The sequence below is a fragment of the Spea bombifrons genome, chromosome 1 (genome assembly GCF_027358695.1).
Source record: "Spea bombifrons isolate aSpeBom1 chromosome 1, aSpeBom1.2.pri, whole genome shotgun sequence".
Classification (NCBI taxonomy): domain Eukaryota; kingdom Metazoa; phylum Chordata; class Amphibia; order Anura; family Pelobatidae; genus Spea; species Spea bombifrons.
This window is the reverse complement of record NC_071087.1, coordinates 35,417,591-35,438,186: the sequence shown is the minus strand read 5'-3', so window position 1 is coordinate 35,438,186 and position 20,596 is coordinate 35,417,591. Positions and strand designations below refer to the sequence as shown.

Sequence of the window (20,596 nt, the reverse complement as noted above, 5' to 3'; positions counted from 1 at the left end):
CCAGGGTGGCTGAGTTAAGGGCAACAGCTGAGGTGCTCTGAACATTGCGGCAGGTGTTGTAGCCCTTATCAGTGGCAAAGGTCAAAGCTGCTTGCAGAGGACTCTATTCTCATAGATTAAGTCACACATTGTATATTTTTATGCTAATAGTAGTTTCAATTCAATTTAAATTAAATAATAAAATACAATCTTAAATGAAGCTATAAATGTGACCAATCAGTCACCACTAGACTAAAATGAAACTTTTCCACTGCGAGATCGACTTCTTTCCTTTTCAGTGCTGTCAGCTTTATGTGGTGTTGGCATATGGCATCTGCAATAAGCAACATAATAGTGTTCAAACACAGCAAGCCCTCTGTCTCTATTCCAGTGCCCTACTTTTCTATGACATTGGATTAATGTGATGTATTTCATCGCAGGCCATCAAAACTCTCACACCTGCTCCTTCACATCCAGCTACATGCAGAATCAGCCAAAGTGATGTGAAAAGCAATCTATGATTGTATTTCCTGCTAACCATGTGTAGGAGCATACAAACAAGTCATCAATTATTCAAACAGAACAAAAAGACCAATTGGCAATGTTAACAAATACGGATCAGGAACAGTTTTATCCGCTCTTCTTACCCTGCAATCCAGCAATGCCTTAATATGTTACAGGAAATAAAACCCAGGTAGAAAAAGAAAACCCATACCTATTGTTACACAACTGAATTAGCAAACCACTGCCAAGCGTGACTTTCTATACCTTATGGTAACAGGAATTGTAACAATAGGTGTTTTGGCTCCTGTGCTGGCCAATTTTACAGACATAAATACACAATACTCTTATGGCCCTTTGAATAAAAGGGATATATAGTGCTATTCCAAGCAATATTTAGCTCAGCCACCTAGCAATTAAAACAACCTCCACCTTCAAGAACAATTATCAAAACAATGATAACTATGAAAACAAGAAGGCAACCACAACAGTAACCATGGGCAGTGGCAAAGTTGATTGTCCTTCAACTTAAGGAGAGCATGTAGATTTCAGCAAAGCCAATTACCAGGTCCTTTTTGGTTCAATGCAAATTCCATTGACAGCTGTCAAAAAGCTATAAATTGCAGTTACCTTTCGCTACAGAACTGCATTGAAATCCTTAGGGATTTAAGAAAGCTTAACTGATGAGAACAGTGATCACGTTGAAGAAATGAGAAAGTTCCTCATGGGTTTTAACAGCATAACTGTTGGCTAACCTGCACTATATAACACCTAAATGTCCTAGAAGACAAGCCCTCCTAATAGCCCTTTTATATCGTGGTTCAGTTTTTCATAACTGTAATTTTCCTTTATTTCTTTACTAGACTTCTTGAGATTTCTCTTTGGAAATTCAATTGTGTAATACAGGATGTGCATCTGGAGCTCACACACTTGGATTTTAACATATAATGTACATTAATGTGCACAGTTGTTTTTTCCCAACCTCTAAAAACAAATAATTGTTGGCGTAGTATTGACAAACTTCATATATGATACCCTACAAGCATAAGACAACTGACACCAAAAATACTCAACTTTTTAGTGATGCAACGCCAAAATTGATAATTTATTTGGAATTTAACTGAATATTAAATATCTATGTTGTTTACCTTTTCTTTTAGGTACAGCGGATTTTAGAGAAACATGATCCTTTTAAGAATTTTCAAGTCAAATTTGGAGATATCACTCCAGACGAAGTCAGTGCGGTACAAAATTATGTGGAACACATGCTGCTACTATTGATTGAAGAGCAAGTGAAAGATGAAGCAATGGGTCCCATCTTGGAGTTTGTGGTCTCTGAGAATATTATGGAGAAACTATTTCTGTGGAGTCTAAGGAGAGAATTCAATGACGAGACAAAATTTGAACAGTTGAAGATGTACGAATTACTTGTTACTCAGTCTCACCAACCATTGCTACATCATAAGCCCATCTTGAAGCCACTGATGATGCTGCTCAGTGCCTGCTCTGGGACATCAACCCCAAGTGTGGAGATGGAGCTTGTTGTTCTTCTCAACCAGTTGTGTTCCATCCTAGCCAAAGATCCATCTATCTTGGAACTCTTCTTCCACACTAGTGAAGATCAAGGAGCAGCCAACTTCCTCATCTTTTCCCTGCTGATACCATTCATACATCGAGAGGGCACAGTTGGGCAGCAGGCACGGGATGCCTTGCTTTTTATCATGTCTCTGTCAGCTGAAAATAATGTTGTAGCTAAACATATAGTGGAGACCACATACTTCTGCCCGGTAAGTTTTTTTGTTTTGAGTGCATTGTATGGCCTTAACTGTGAAACTGTTTCTGTGACCTTCTACAGTTGGAGAATTATCTTGATTGTATTTGATGATACAGAGAAGAGCTTGTTCGTATCACAATATACATTCAGTATGCTTTTTCATTTATAAAGAGCATATGAGCATAGTTTAGTAATCGTCTGTACAACAATCACATATAAGCATACGGACAGATTAGGGACAGAATTATTCCTCATAGATGATGTCAGTGATATAGAATTATAGACCTTTTAGATTATAGGTCATAGGTTAACTTTTGCAAACATTTAGATTACCTACAGGATGTAGACTGAACAGGACTTTTTAAATGCTATAGCATATAAAAATCCCCCATGTTCTATTATATAATACAATTCTGATTAATTAAATCTGATGAATGCACCATATCCATGTTAATGAGCTAAATCATGTCTTGCAAAAAGTGTATTGCTGTTAGGGATTTGCTCTCTTACAATCCTGTCTAACGGTATCTAAATTTATGGTCTTCAGATTTTGAAATCTAGAATAAAATCACAGTCTCCAGTTTTCAGGTTCTGCAGTGTGTGGCTGCCAGCTGGATATTCCCAGGATGCACTCTGCGTGATCATAAGCATGTAATGTGTAGCCACATGTACTGAAATGGACCAGTTGTGTAAATAACGACTGTTCCTCTAAAATTACCCTTATTCATTCATTCTTTCATCTTTTTGCCCCTGACACATTTCTGATGTTTTCAAATAACCTATAGGCATGCCTGCAAACTTTTTGGCTCAGACTACCTGGAGCCCCCACTTGAAATCGCGGGCAGTCCCACGTAGGCCTAGCCAATGTTGCGGGACAACACAATATTTTTTTCATGGGGAAATGGTCGGAGAGTGGGGTATGCCTTGAGTTTCCCCTTAGTGACCGGGAGTAGCGGTGGGCAAACCTCGGAAGGTTCCCAGGTATGCCTATAAGCTCAATTGAGCTGTAGTCAAAACAATGCAGTTATCCCTGCCTGCGCATGTCCCTGACACCAACAGAGAGCAACTATATATTTTTTGCATTGTCCCAAATGGAGGTAACACTTTTCCCCCAATATCCATGTATTTCAGATACTTTTTTCTTCAGTTGTTGACTTACAGTTACATGGAAACTTTCAAACAGGCACATATTACATGGCATGTATCCTCTCATCAGATAAAAAAAAACAAAAAAAAACAATTGTGTAAGTGTCATTTTATTGCCAGCAGCCAAAAATAAACCTTACCTTACCTTGTATTTTTTGAAACGGTATTTTGCTTTTGGAATACCTACATCTCTAGGAACCAAGGTGATATCACATGGTTCAGATACACTCAAAGTGCAGACATTTATATACCGACAATAAAACCAAGGAGGAGTCTGTTTAAAACATCTTAATTACTCATTAGGTCATATATCACCATATGTGAGTAGATAAGCATTGATAAATAGCTAAGTTGAACAATGTACACATAAATTTACAGTTTTTAGTTTATGTTAACATAATATGTATTAATAATATATTTAGTAAACAGTCCCTTTTTCTGGTTGAGGACCTTTTGTTATGTTAATAAGTGCATTGTTTGATAACATAATCAGATACACAAATGTATGTCACCCACAGGCTCAGACTGGTAATCTGGCACCTCCGGGAAATGCCTGGTATGCCGGTGGCTAGTAGGGCCACATACTTATGATGGACAGCCACATGCTATTGCAACCAAGGGCCTTAAAGTTCCAATTCATCCCTAGCCCTGCCCTGTTCACCTATATAGGAATGATTTCTAATTTGGATGATCCCTAATTTGTCAAAAGGGCAAATTTTGCTTGGTACATTGGCCGGTACAGAAGACAAATGTGCTTTTGTGCCCAATAGGAGCCTATGGGCATACCTGGTAACTTCTGAGCTCCGCCTACCTGGAGCCATCTCTTGATGACCCTTGATGTTTGCGCCGTTGGTGGGGTGGTACCGCTGCCATCAGTGGGCAGTCCCAATGACGTCGTGGACATTCTCGATTATGCTGAGGGCATTCCCGCTGATGTCAGTGGACGTTCCGGCTGACATCGTGGGAAAAAACCCTTATTTAAAGGGGAAATGGACGGGGAGCGGGGCGTGCCAAGACCCGGAGGATTCGGGTGTTGAACCGGAGAAGCGGCGCTTCACCTGGAGATCTCTGGGTCAAACCCGGAGAGTCCCCAGGTATGCCTATGGGGCTCATTATTGGACTTGGGCAAAACCCTCATAGTATGGTTTGAATGCTCATTTTATTGAGGAAGGATCATTGTGTCTGTTAAAACATTCTGATCATTACTGCTCTTTTAAACTCTTCTTTAAAATGTCAGTAGGGTTTTTTTTACTAAATAAATAAAAAAAGGAAAACTACAGAAAAAAAGATTAACCCCTTAAGGACCGGGCTCATTTTTCGTTTTCTACCCTGTGGGACCGAGGCTGTTTTGACACTTTTGTGGTGCTTGTGTTCAGGTGTAATTTTCTCCTCACCCATTTAGTGTACCCACATAAGTTATATATTGTTTTTTTCAGGACAAGATGGGCTTTCTTCGGATACCATTATTTTGATCGTATCATCTTATTTACTATAAAAAAAATAAAAAAAACATGGTGAAAAATTGAAAAAAAAGACATTTTATGACTTTTATTTGAAAAATCTTTTACTCACCTAAAAAAGCAAGTAAAAAAACTAGCTAAATAGATTCTACTACTTGTCCTGAGTTTAGAGATACCCAATGTTTTTATGTTTTTTTGCTGTTTTTTGTAAGTTATAGGGCAATAAGTACAAGCAGCGTTTTATGATTTCCAAATCTTTTTTAACAAATCTGGTCAGTCTGCCTACATCTCCTCTTTGGAACATCTTTGAAGCCGGTTAACTCAATTTAACCCCCTCAAACCATATATTTTTGAAAACTAGACACCCCAGGGTATTCCAAATGCTGTTATTTTAACCCTTTCCATGCACCAATTATACAACTACACTTTGTCAAACTTTGTAATAGTAATTCTTTTTATTTTTTTTTTCACACAAATTGTACTTTAGTTATAAATATACAGGTCCTGGTATATGTCACTATCAAACAACACCCCAATGTGTGTTCAGGAACATCTCCTGAGTACAGCGATACCCCACATGCATGGGTTTGTCAGATTGTTTGGCTGGTAAAAGGCTACTTTTGGGGCATGCGTAATTCAGGTGGTCATTTGGTCATTCTGCCTCCATCTCCTCTTTGGAATATCTTTGAAGCCGGTTAACTCAATTTAACCCATTCAAACCATATATTTTGGAAAACTAGACACCCCAGGGTATTCCGAATGCTGTTATTTTAACCCTTTCCATGCACCAATTATAGAACTACACTTTGTCAAACTTTGTAATAGTAATTTTTTTCACACAAATTGTACTTTAGTTATAGATATACAGGTTCTGGTATATGTCACTGTCAAACAACCCCCCAATATGTGTTCAGGAACATCTCCTGAGTGCAGTGATACCCGACATGCATGGGTTTGTCGGGTTGTTTCAGATTTAAAATGCCACATTTGGGAAGTGCGCTTTTTTTCTCCATTTTGGTCAGTCTGTACCTATGCCCTATCTGTGAGCTAGGCCACTCCAATTTACCCCATCAGCAATTTTTTTATATATTAGACACCCCTTGGGTATTTGAAGTGCTTTTATTTTAACTCTTTGAGATTTTTGAGAAATTTTAGCACTTGCTCAAAATAATAAACTTTATTTTTTTATTTTTTTTTATTTTTTTAATACTTTTTTTATATTTTTTTACACATTTTGCTGGTACTGGATGGTTCATCTAGTGACATCACTGCATAATTATTTTTAAATGTTAGCACATTTTTTTTTATTATTATTTTTTTATTTTTTTTTGAATATTTTACTAATCACATAGTGATTAGAAAGCTGGGCTCCATTGACTTGCATGGTTGAATGCAGTACCTGTATTCAACCAGCAAGTGGAGCCAGTTCTCTAGAGGGTCTGGAGACCGTCTAGCGAACTCTTTCTTCTTTATTGTTTTATTTCCCGGGCCGCCGCCATCTTGCGGATGGCGAAGATCACCGGCAGCTGCGGCTGTGACCGCTCTCCGGAGCGGTCACAGCCCACCTAAAGGTAAGTGTTTGGGGTCGCTGGATGCCTCCTGATCGAGGCATTCCAGCGACACCATTTAAGTTTAGGAGGCGATCGTTGATCGCCTCCTAAACGCTTTTAAAACGGGCGTCCGCCGCCATACAATGTATGGCGGCTGTTGACGCCCCGGGGAGGGGCCAGACATGGCCCCCGATGCCGATCTCGGCCTTGCTGAATGCCTCGACATCGAGGCATTGCAGCAAGGCCGTTTAAGCGAAGAAAGTGATCCTTGATCACTTTCTAAGCTTATTTAACTTTTTGACGGTTCAGAACCGTCAAAGGTCATTTAGTGACCTTCTTGTCATGACGGTCCTGAACCGGCAAAGGTCGCGAAGGGGTTAAATGCCCTTGATTAAGATTGAAAGTACCTATAATATAGATTTCATTAAAACCGTAAATTAGCAAACACATTTTATAGGAGCAGTTTTATATTAAATATGCTAATACTGTAGATGGAGATCTACTTTTACATTACAGCTTGGTGTAATTACTCACACCGAACACGATTATTGCAACAACTTAGTATTCTGCCCAGCGGTTTCTTGCATAAGTAAGAAAGAAATATCCATCTTTGACAGAGAATCATTGCCTCATCCAAAGACCTGCAGAATTAATAAGTTGCACTATTTGGTAATGATGGGAATTTCTATAGTTTTTAATTCCAAGCTGCGGTCTCGGACAATAAAGCCTACATTGATATGGAGTGCTGCCTGAATTATTGATTTTGTGCAGGAATAACATTTAAAGCGGCTGCCTGTGGGCTCTTTCCCAGTTATCCAAACTACGTGTCTTGTACCTCTGAAGTCTCCTGATTTATGTGGGACAGTCCTGATCATGCTGTACTTGTTTAACAGACAGAAATACACCAGTTTATTCTGTATACATGCAAACTATTAAATCTTAGATGTATAACCTTATTACTTTTATGAAAGAAAGAGCACACAACTTTCCCTTGTTTTTGGAAATAAATGTGTAGTTTTTGTAACTCTTTAAATATGTGTTCTAATCTAAATATATTCTGAAATGTATTATTACTGTTACTTAAATATAAAACTAATCTTTGTGCTGTCGTACTGTTCACAGGTGCTAGCAACAGGACTAAGTGGCCTATATTCCACCTTGCCTACGAAGCTGGTTGCCAGAGGGGAGGAATGGCACTGTCTAGTTAAGGAGGATTGGCTTCAGATACCGGCACTCATTCAGTTTCTGAATTCGCTGGAATTCTGCAATGCAGTCATACAGGCTAGTACTTTAAATGTATTCCTGCTTTATGAGAATTTATCACTGGTACTACACCAATGGAGTAGAACTGGCAGCTGCCGCAGATACTCCAAGATATTAACCTTGTGAAGCCATGCGGCTGAGGTGACTGTTATGCTTGATCATATTTTAGTGATATGTCATCATATAGGAGCATTGTAACTACAAATGGATTTTATTATAAATGCATAGGTTCAGGTCCATGGCGTGGGATCTCATCATGCCCTTTCCCCATCTAGTTCCACCAACCTCCTGCTTGTTGTGCCACCGACTCTCAATGAACCCTAAGTCTCATATACTCTGATTCATAGTACTGAGCAGTTCCAGATAACTGCAAGAGCAAAATAGATATAAATAATAATTTCCAGAAATTATGCCAGATTTTTTTTTTTTATAAATAACAATGTATGGCGATAATTCAAGCAATTAGACGCAGAATTACATTGCCATAGAAATGTCCTTTCACGTTAAACATACAGGACCGACGTGGCCCTTTTAATATTTCTTGCAGTGTTTTGTGGCATTTTTATTACTTAGAAACATAATTGACTCTAAATTCTGAGGCTATTTCATAATTGATGGTAAGTGATTTCACATTATATGTTAAGTTTAAAACGATATGTCTATTCGTTTTATTAGCACGCTGTCTTCCTCTGCATGTTAAAGAACGTTTGAAGGTTGCAGTGAAATGAATAGTTCTGTTGTGAAATTGAATTTCCTTAAGGGGTATTTAGAATATATAATGATGAACAACACTGAAGTGCATTTAGCACTTTTACTATCGTGTGTACATAGCAGAATATTCGAGGTCAGTATCGCCGTCTGCATGATGTCGCAAACTGGATCTCATCTAAAGCAGATGTCTGAGAGCAGGGCTGTAAAAATCAAGATTTGAATAACATGGCCACTTACATTTTTCAAACAGGTTAATGTATGGGTAAAAACCCTCAAGGGCCGCAAACCTAACAGCTTACACCGAACAACTCTCTGAGGTTGGCACATTACTGCATGTTATTCACCTTTCCTACATACATAATGTTGACCTTTCTTTTATAAGGTCCCCTTTCTAATATTACGTTTTTTTGGAACAATTATTATTTCCATCACTAGCATTTGTCGTGTTTAGAATTCTATGTACACATTCTACCACCAATATCCTTACTCATGCTTTTTTATATTCCTATATAGCAACAAGGTATACTTGGCATTTTATTTATGTCAAAGAAATTAGTAGGGATATTTCTTCTAACTGGTTAAATACTAAGGAAAGCATATATTTGGGTAAATAAGCCTTTCCAAATGCTCAGCTTCCGAGGGCTCCTACCTTTACCTGATTTACATGATTATTCTCCCCATTGATACAGTATATTCCACTTCCTCGCTGGAAGCTCATATGTCCGAGCAACTTCCAAAGGAGGCACAAGTAACTTTAGGAGAGCTAGGGACATATAAATTAATTATTATACTGCATCTGCAACAAAAGGTCACCCATGAACATGTTTCAACTCGGTCTAATAATATCAATTATTTAGCTGCCGATTTGGCTAATACCCAGAGTGTGCTCTAAAAGAAAGCGCTTTGAGTCCTGCTGGGAGAAAGGTGCTATATAAATACTAGTTATTATTTTTTTATGTTTACTTTGCCTTTGTAGGTCACACCTTTTTGAGTGTATTTTTTTAGGGATTAACTGTGTTTGAGTTCTATTATATTGCTACATGGGATGTTGCCATCTCCTGAATTCACCCGGCTCGTAATTGTATGCATTACTGTCTATTTTATATTTGGCCTTTGCAAAGATAGTCTTAATCCAATCAGGGACATCCTTAATAGTCCTAATCTGATCAGGGATATTTTTAATAGCAATGATGTCGTATTAGTAAATATTGTTAAGTAATACTTTCCCATTCTGGGAAAAATAACATCTATCTAATTATTCTAATTTTATACTGTCTTGTTCTATTGATATTATACTTCCCTGTGAAGATACCGTCTCCATTATTATTCAGATACACAGAATTAAAGTTTCTGCTGTCTGTCCGTCTGATGTAGTGATAAAGAGTACCATCCCAGCACTCACACGTCCATCACACCTGCTCACATGGCTTGTGAATAATGGAACATCATTACGCTTCTTTAGTTTCATTGATGTAAATGCATGATTTCTTAATGCTGTCTGTATCGGAAATTTAGTGGAACAGTTTATGATGTGGATACTATATTTCACAGAACCCTTTTATTAGTTTAATGATGTTTAACTTAATATTTAGGTGGCTCATCCTCTTATACGTGCCCAACTTGTAGACTACATTTATCATGGCTTCCTGTTACCGGTGATGGCTCCAGCGTTGCATAAGGTCAGTTCTTTTTTTTGTCATTATGGATTGTACAGTGATCATACATGAATCTCGATTTTCTAGTGCCACACTCTTATTTCTTAATCCATTCAGCTACACTCTGCTTACTTTTGTTTCTCCACTTTCTTATTTCATTCCATCTCCCTTGATACGCCCAACCTTGACCCAATCTTGCATTCTCTTTGTGAACATTAACAAACTTAAATAACTTTTTACCAAATTTATTGTATATTTTTGAGAACAAATGTCCAAATCGTCATCAATACTCAAATTGAATATGACAGTATGAACAAGTGGGTGTATTATATTGAACTGAAGGTAGATTAACTCTTCGTGGTCTTTAAGAATGCGTACACATTTGCCACTCTACCATTGGTTTAATGCTGTTAGGAAATTAAATACTGGTTAATACTGTTGACTTATGTGTGCTCTTTGTGTGCTGAGGACTAAGGAATATATCTGGATAACCCTCATGTAAGTCACTTTCTGTCTGTATGTCTGTTGTTTTAATCTCATTTCCCATTAACCTGATGTTTGTCTAGATCATGTTTCTCCTTATTAGACTGTGTAATGGATAGGGAGTTGTCTCCAGTGGCTTGTTCTATAGATTTGCCCCTAACTCGTAAAATCATCAATATCAACATTTATAGGATTTCTCATAAACCCATGATGACACTTACTAATTATGATTAACTATATCTTCATGGGTCAGGGTTTTCATTAGCATTAGGGTGACAAGTGCATTAAAAACAGCACGGTGTCGTGACTTTTCTTACTATTAGTTGCCATAAGCACTGAAATATTGTTTTTGCCTAGATAAACTGTAATATGCTCAGTTAATAACAATAATGAATATGTACACTAAAAGCTATTTACTTGACAAATTACAGCTTCAAGGACATTGATCAAACGTATCCATATTACGTACGTGCAAATTCCAGCACAGTATACAATTCATATAGTTGCATAATATGAAATCATAGCAAAATAAAAAGTATATGAATATTTTTCCATTAAGCTTTTTTGTACAGATGCATGCACTATTTAATGACATTTGTTTAGATAGAACTTCATATACTTTTGTGTAAAACAAAACAGGAAGGGGATTACAGGGAATTTTTTTTTTTTTTACTTTTTTACTTTTTTACTTTTCTACTTTTTTACTTTGGACTGGACTTTTCCCCCTTTTTAATTTAAATTTCTTTTTTTTATCTAACTGTAATTTTTTTCACCGTGTGCAGATGAGGAGGCAGAGCTTTCCATCTACCAGCAGAGGTGATCAGATGTAGGGTGTCATCAGAGACCTCAGCAGGGTCTATACAGATCCCGCAGAGCCTCTCTTTTGCTGTTTGCCTTAGTGTTAGCTGTGATAGGAAGCAAATCTCCAAAGTTATGTTCAGGCATTCAAATAGTATAAGAACGATGACTAGACTGCAGTTATGTAGCCTTTGTCAGCTCAGAGCCAGTGATGCTGATGGCAGCCCAAATCTTCTATGTATCAGAAGGGGATCTCCTATAACGGATGTTCTATCAGGTTGCATAATTATGTCCTGTGCTCTGCAGGGGCTAAATGTCCCAAAACCCTGGAGAGTGTGCTTAATCTGACCATCTGAGCACTTCACTTATTCGTGGGTCTGCCGGTTTGACAAATGAGTCTTTTTCAGGACATCTATGCCTATCATATGTTACTGGTGATATATATATATATATATATATATTACACACACTCGCTGGCCACTTTATTAGGTAGACCTGTTCAATTGCTTGTTAACACAAATAGCTAATTAGCCAATCACATGGCAGCAACTCAATGCGTTTAGGCATGTAGACATGGGCAAGAAAACTTGCTGAAGTTCAAACCAAGCATCAGAATGGAGAAGAAAGGGGATTTAAGTATTTCACGCACAACCATCTCTAGGGTTTATAGAGAATGGCCCGAAAAAGAGAAACTATCCAGTGAGCGGCAGTTGTGTGGAAAAAAAAAATGCCTTGTTGATGTCAGAGGTCAGAACAGAATACGCAGACTGGTTTGAGATGACAGATTCCAGCTGAGACATTCAGGTGGCAGGGTCAGATTTTGGCGTGAGCAACATGAAAGGCTGGTGGTGTAATGGTGTGGGGGACCTTTCCTGGGCACACGTTGGGCCCCTTAGTACCAATTGAGCATCATTTCAACGCGACTTCCTACCTGAGTATTGTTGCTGAGCATGTCCATCCCTTTATGACCACAGTGTACGATCTTCTGATGGCTACTTCCAGCAGGATAATGCACCATGTCACAAAGCTCACATCATCTCAAACTGGTTTCTTGAACATGACAATGAGTTCACTGTACTCCACAGTCACCAGATCTCAATCCAATAGAGCACCTTTGGGATGTGGTGGAAGAGGAGATTTGCATCATGGATGAGCAGCCAACAAATCTGCAGCAACTGCGTGATGCCATCATGTCCATATGGACATAAAGAATGTTTCCGGCACCTTGTAGAAAGTGTGCCACGAGGAATGAAGGCAGTTCCGAAGGTAAAAGGGGTCCAACCCGGTACTAGCAAGGTGTACCAAATAAAGCGGCCAGAGAGTGTATATATAAATAAAGTATTGGGACACCTGATCATTACAAAACAGGGGCTTATATGACCTTGCATTTTAAATCCATTTCCCTTTCAGCATACCAAAACATTTGGACAATGCTATGCTTCCAACTTTGTGGGAACAGTTTGGGGTAGACCCTTTTCTATTCTAGCATGACTGTGCCCAAGTGCACAAAGCATGGTCCATAAAGACATGGTTGGATGCGTTTTATGTGGAAGAACTTGACCGGCCGCACAGAGCCCTGACCCCTGAGGTTCCAGTCAGGACTTCTCGTTCAACATTAGTGCCTGATCTCACAAATGCTCTATGAATTGGCAAAAATTTCCATAGAAACTCTCCAAAATCTTGTGGAAAGCCATCACAAGAAGAGTGAAAGCTGTTATAGCTGCAAGTGGGGAACCTACTACATATTAATGTGTATGTATTTAGGATGCAATCAAAAGTCCCTGTAGGTCAGGTAATGGTCAGGTGCACCAATACTTTTGTCCATATAGTGTGTGTGTGTGTGTGTGTGTGTGTGTAAATGATCTGGTTTCATACCCCCTCCCCAACCAAATGTTTGGGCCCACATGGAAAAATATTTAAAGTTACATAAGCTTTCAGGACCTCAAGACTTATCTTGTGACAACCAAGGTAGTTGGCTTTACCTCTCCTGCAGTTTTAATTGATTTGCCTAAATCCTAGTGTCCATGAATATATCATTTAGATTTTATTACTATTTTATTAACCAAACAAAAGACTATTCTTTGTACAACATAAATGATTAACAGGATGTAAGTGCTACTACAATTTAAACCTGTCCCCTGAAATAAAAACACCCTAATTTACTAAATGACCCATCATGTGGAATTATTAATTAACTTCTCATTAAAATAATATTGTCTATAGAGGAAAATGTTTGCGCATTGATTCCTTTTTATATATTTCTGCAGGCACTTGTGGTCAGCAGTCACAGACTGCAACGTCTGGGTCTTTCTCTCTAACTTAATCAGCCCCTAGCCGTAAACAACCAAATGTGTTATTGAGCTTCTGTAATAAAATGATGCCGCGATACCTCAGTGGTGCTGTTACGATTTTACTATGTTCATTCCCAGTGTAGATGTTCTTTGAACACAGTAAATTTGTGCTTGTTAAGCAACAATTACAAGGACATAATATAGCATGTTACATTTATTTATTTTATGAAACTGAAATTATTTGTAATAAAATAGAAGCAAATTCTAGTTTATGCTTGTTCAGAAAAGTATTTTTATTAGTTTTCTGTGTTCTGTGTAGTGTTGTTGGATTACTTTGGAACCATCACTTTCCACCAAATAAGCATATGTTATGGTATTTCCAGACTGAAACGATCACTAAATGTGTATTAGAAAAGTGCTTCATATTTGTACATACTATGTAGATAACGTAGTTCAGGTAGCATTTGTGAAGGTAGGTGAAGAGGAGGTAGAAGCAGAACTTTAGGACAGCATACTAATTATGGTAGATATGCTGACTTTGCCTTTTTGACACAGATCTCAGCATCTCTGCCATAAAATAGTCCTTTTAATCTAAATGAGTGTTGTTTTGCAGGGACACTCAACCGAAATACAAAATGACTGACAGCAAGGGCAGTCTCCTTGTGTGCAGATAATGTAAGTTTATTGGAGCAAAATGAGCTAAAACTAGGTTTTCTCCATGCTAACCTACATTACTACATACAGCAATATACTTCATGCTTAAGGAGAAAAATATTATTTCCATGGGACTCAAACCCAGTGGAAGTTTCCTGTACGAATGTCTGAGCTGGCCAAGCTTAACACATAGTACAATGCCCTTAAAATTCATGTCACTGATCTGACTATGCATTATGCAGGACCAGCTCAACCCTTCTTACTTGAGAAGCTTGCTGCGGTTGGACTTTTAAAATGAAGAGAGAGTTGATATTTCTGAACTTCTTGGAGGACATGGACCATCTTGTAGCAGTACCAGCCACGAGCAGTTAATGCTAGAGATCTCAAGCCATACTGCACTGGGTGCAAAAACAAACAAAAAAAGAGAAAACAATTTAAAAAATTATATATACATTTTTAAAAAGTGCCCTTCTATCCCCCAAACCCATTAAGCTAATAGTGTTAACAATATGTGATATAGGGTAACATGTTTAGCATGAATGTGGCCCTCTTGAACATAAAAAATATGTATGTGGGGTATGACTGTTACCAGTAGATGTAGCAGAACATAAACTGGGCCATTGTTCAGCTCTGGCAGTGTAAATATAGAAGAAAATGTAAGTAAAATTGAAAAGAAAAAATGTTTTTTTTTTTTCATATTTTAGTATAGGCTTTTTATCTTGATCATTATTAATTATCATATCTTATGTATTTATATGATTTTAAAAGAAGGACTGACATACATTTCTTTAATAAATAAAGGACATAAATATCAGATTGTATGTTACCAGGGCCAGCCCAAGGCAAAATGCCGCCTGGGGCGAATTTTAAAATGCCACCCCCCCTTATCTACCCTTCCTCTCCCTCCGTCCTTGCTGCCCCCCCCCATTATCTACCCCCCCCTTGTACTTACCTTTCAGCAGTCCTGCGGCGAGTCTCCTTGTTCGGTCTCGGTGCCGGCTTGTAATGCTGAGTGCCGGAAATGAGGTAATCTTCCAGCACTCAGCATTACAAGCCGGCACCGAGACCGAAAGGCGCCCCTTTCTCTCTCTTTCGCTTTAAAAAAAAAAAAAAAAAAGGGCTTGGGGCGGCGAAGTGCCGCCCCTTCAAAAGTGCCGCCTGGAGCGGTTGCCCCACTCGGCTCCATTGTCGAGCAGGCCCTGTATGTTACTTCCTTCAGGTTTCCTTTTGTTATGGAAGGTTAACGACCTTAAGTGACAAAAAATATCCCACAAAAGAGAAATGCAGACAAGTGGCAAATACTTTTTCACACTACTGTATGTGAAAGGTGTTGATATGAATACAACTCTATTAATCTAGAGAGGCTTTGTGAGAAAACTTGCATTATCTTTCGTTTCACCTGTAAATTTCAGCAGCAGGGTAATTTAGGACTTCAATATTGTAACAGTGAATGTGACAAAGTGACATTTATCCAGTGGTTCAATAATCTGCTTAATATGCACAAATTAAAAACTCCATTAAAGAGGCATTAATTCCTGCTATTTTTACACACCATCCTCTTAGAAAATGGATTAAGCCCCACGCAACATAGGCTGCTGCTTTGGGCTTTGTGGTAATATCTTTGTATATCAATTTGGGGTATATATTTTAGAATCGGGTGGGATTTGGAGTTATATTGCATGAAATAAAAATACACATGGACACTGATGCATTCCAGGATATAATCACTCATTTCAGAACAGTTTAGGGTTAATTGTGGTGCTGCCCACTAAGGTTAGCTGTTTGACGTAAAATTATTTTAATTTTAATAGTTAATACTATGATTCTCTGCAATACCTTTTATTGGTCCCTGACGTTGCATGCATCAGGTTTACGTTTGATGTGGAAGCTATTCACCTCATGGAGTTATAATGTCTCCATATTTACCATAGCCCTAGCGTACTTAAGTGTACGGTGAGTAACTGGAGATGCTTACAGTATGAAATGACATCATGCAGGACAGCAATGATATTCATGTTGCTCTGGAATACGCATTTTTATACATATCGATGGTCAAAGAAGCCTTCTGGTTGCCTGCACAGTATATTTCAGGTAAAGCTATTGTGAGTCTGTTACTGTATTTGAATAAATAATAGATGCAAAAACTTGGATGCAGGCCAGGTTAAGGAGCTTGGGACCCTGAAATACTGATACAAAAATGGCTCCTCTTTTCTTGTGTCCAACTATATTCCACATTAAGCCAAATAAAACATAATGTAACAAAAAAAACAGTTTATTGCAGATTGCTCTACACTCCTTCATTATGTCACACCCTGTTTATATTGAGTGTTAGCATCACATCATTTCCACATAAGGCCTGGCCCTGCGCATGTGCAACCTATGTTTTACTGTGAAAAAGACACTGAGTGTGTGCAGCCAATAAAGTGCCAATCTTTTGTGACATTGGACAAGACTGTTGACAAGTAAATCCTGGTCAAGACTGTCCCTGTGCCGAACCCGGTATGACAGGCACTTCTCCGATCGTCGCCCTTCTCCATAGGATTACGTGAACAAAGTAGCCTACTTTATTGTGTGGGAAAGGCTGAAAACAAGTCCTTGCAAAGGAGCTTTATTACTACTGAAGACTGAGTGCGTCTGCCTGGAAGCTTTGAAGGACCATTCCCACAGGACCCGAGAAGGACATTGACATGATGGTCAGGGATCTTGGCTAAAGACCCCTGGTTGCCGTGGCACATGTACCACATGAGACGAAGTGGAAAGAACTAAGCTCTTCTAAACTGACCTACAGTTGATATCAACCATGACACTTTTAAGACACCTGGGCATACAAGCCCTTGTAACATGGAGGGAAAGGAAAGCAAAGGCAGGGAAGGAAGGTCAGAAAAGGGGGCCGAGCAGTGCACCCAATCAGTGCACACTCTGTGCCTTAAAGCCCTCTCGGTCTTCCTGCCTGGGTACAGATGAGCACAGGGAGAGAGGAGCCGCCTCTGCACTGGATTAATCAGGCAATATATACCTGCGGCTCCTTACAGTAATCAGGAACTCACAGGCTTCACTGGTTATAACAGCACAGGAGCAGGCTACTGCAAATCAAGTAACTCTAAAATGGGATGTGGGCTCAGGGCCCTCTACCTCTCTCAGCAATTGCTCTGTGTGCATTTTGGTTAATCTGGTCCTGTATAAACTACATCATGATTGGAAATTGCACATTAGTAAGAATAGCAATAATAGTAAGATCCAGTAGTGTATTCTGGCCAAGGCCAACTAGGCCTAAACCTAGGGCAGCAGCAGCCCCTCCAGTGCCTAAAAGGGAGCCATTTGCCCTATTGGGTGATCAAGCTTCTTGTAGCACCACTGCTGAATGGGCTGTTTGGAGGACTGTGCTGGGTGGAGCAGGGGAATAGAAAGCCATATTCCGATGCCCTGCGGGAAGAATGGCAGTGTAAAGGGGGAAAGCACCGGTAAGCACTGGTAAGCTGTTACCTAAAGATGATGTCACCCAGAACGTTACAGGAGGAGATGAAATCCGATTTCTCCCTCTACTGGCTGATCACATGAATTGCAATTCCCAATGCAAGTCTATGGAGATCAAAGTGTGATCAGTGGGATCACATGGAATAGAGTAAGAAATAATGTTTCTCCCTCTTCCCACAAGTGGAAAAAAATTAAACCACTACACCAATAAATGTATATTTGATGTGTAATTTGTGTGGGTATGGGTACATTAAATATGGAAAAGGAAAATCTTAATTAAACCCACATATGGTAAAAATGGCAAAATAGATCCAGGACATGAGGTTCCAAAAAAAAACAAAAACCCTATCCCCTGGAACTGATGGGGTTAAAAAGAAATTCAGAGCACAATTAAAAATAAATCAAGTGTGTAACCAGCTCCACCTAGTGAATGAACATTAAATTACTATTTTGGTCGCTTAATAACTATGACTTACTGCTTAGTCACACGTGTGGTTTTTTAATATATATATCAGAGAATTTCTGTGAAGAGCATCTGTATCAGTAGATGGTGTTGATGATACTTAATTATAAATACCGGTATTTAGTTTTCTTTATAGCTGACAGCTTTGTGAACTTAAAAGCGCAATTCAGTACCCACTTTATGCTGACATTAAGTTGTTGATAAATAAAATGTATTATGCAGTCAAATATTTGTCATTAGCTGATATTACATTTCTCAACACAATTGCTCACATCATCCTGTGTACTTAAGCTGGCCTTTTGGTGTATTTAATACAATTTTGTAATAAGTTAATTCTCTTTACTTTAAGTGTCTTTTATTGGACTCCAGACAAGCCTTTATCTGTGTATTTATGCCCCAGACTGACCCCTTGTCCTCCCTCTCTGTGCTATGCCCTGAATGCAGAATGTGTACATCCAAACTATTTCACAAGTAACTTGAGAGGTTTAGGAAGATTGCCAAGTCGTTCTGTCAAGCACCAAGAATCTTACTGCCCAAGAATTCCAAAGAAGAGTGGTGCAGAACGTAATGTTCTAACATTTTATATAAATCAAAAGCAAAGAGGTGAATGATAGACACAGAAAAAGTTATCTCTCTCAACCAAGGTTTTATACCTCTTTGAGCCATGAATAGACTCTCATTGTCAGCATAACATCATGCGATTTATTTTTTATTAAGACTGCGGTAAGGGTTATATCACAAAACAATGATGTAGATGATAAGTTATGATACATGAGTTGTTTTTATATGGAAGTACGAACAAGACATGTTTTATGTATTCACGAACTCTTGATCTTGAAAGGAAATTTTGCTAAATTGAAGACCGGTTTATCTAGAACAAAGTAATATAAGCTCTGTAGGAATAAGTGTGTGTGTGTGTGTGTGTGTGTGTATATATATATATATATTATATATATATTTAGCAAAACATGACTACATTGTGGTAATGTTATCATTTGCATAATTATTATTGTTTTCTATAGCGCCATCATATTGCGCATTGTACACAATGGGTTGACAGGGTAGACGGGATATAACAAGTGGTAAATAACATAACAATTTGACTTACAGAAACAACAGGTTAGGAGGGCGCTGCTCAAACGAGCTTACAATCTAGAGATATTCCATTACATTTATATTGGACATGAGTGAAAAGAAATGAGGTACCAGAGAACATAAACAACTATTTAGTACAATGAGCTCTTAAGAGTTATTTTTAAGAAATGCACATAGTCTATGTATCTGGTGCCCAGAAAGTGGTAGATGTGTTTTTCTCTTTTACCTATTTTTTGTATATACATCAATTACCACAGCTAGCTCTACTGAAATGAAGAGATATGTCAAGATACTGTGGCTTAAATGTAGTTTTTTCAACCCATGGGCAGCAGGTATTGCATAGCTCTTGTCACAGATGCCCATTCATGTTACCACCATTTAAAATTGAAGGATGCTTTCTACATTTCAGATTGTCTTAAACTCAGCGTGTGTCAGATGAGCTTTTTGGCTCTTTCTTTGATGGTGGTCTTTTGTACAATATATATATATATATACAACACCAGATAATTGGAATGTGGAATTAGGATAAAATCGAGGACATGTTGCTTTATAATGCTAATTATTTCATATCACCAATACACACATGATTAAGTACGTTAAAATTCTCACACCATACAGTTTCTTTTTAAGCTGCTTACTTTAAAATGAAGATCTGTCCATGTATAGATGTTATACAAACCTATTGAAAGAATGGCCTAGCCCCTAAAATTGAATATATTTTTAACGCATGATCGCGTGGAGAGGGTTGTCTTGCTCTGTCATTTTGGTATAAAACACCATGGGGATCTCCAGGCATGTTGGACTGTTCTCCAAAAAAAAGCAAAAAAGTTAAGTGAGTTGATAAAGGGCTAAAAGATACAAATTACATGTGACTGACCCTGTAAAAATATAAAAACAATAAACACCTGTAGGTGTAAAATAGTCATTGTCCTTAAAGGGTTAATGATTCCTCCAAATAGTTATACATAGTACATAGCTATTAGTAACAATGTTAGCCTACATTGGTTTATGGTGATTATGGAGTTGTCCATCATCTGGTAGCCATAGGCTTAACCCACATAGGTTTCTCGCAGCTGAGGTATGTTCTGTTTCAGGAAAGAAATGACTAAACATTTGTACTCTCTTCATGTGTAAAGTACAGCTAATAGGACTCATAAAGTTCTATAGTATAATAAAGAACTAATATGAATATCCCATGGAGCACAGCTTCCTACTAACTATGAGCCTTTACTCCCTGTTCACTTCAATTAACCATAAGCAGTCATGTAGCTCAGTGCTTATTAATAAATATTGTCCTTC

At 38.3% G+C, this 20,596-nt stretch overlaps 1 protein-coding gene across 1 annotated transcript in view; it reads left to right on the top strand.

The window, feature by feature from the left end:
• Positions 1 to 20,596, top strand: part of FHIP1A (FHF complex subunit HOOK interacting protein 1A) — a 77,810-nt gene that overhangs the window by 38,207 nt on the left and 19,007 nt on the right. The window contains exons 3-5 of the mRNA XM_053460572.1: positions 1,641 to 2,267; positions 7,533 to 7,691; positions 9,977 to 10,063. Coding sequence (XP_053316547.1) covers positions 1,641 to 2,267; positions 7,533 to 7,691; positions 9,977 to 10,063 — 873 coding nt within the window. The remainder of the gene's footprint in view (positions 1 to 1,640; positions 2,268 to 7,532; positions 7,692 to 9,976; positions 10,064 to 20,596) is intronic.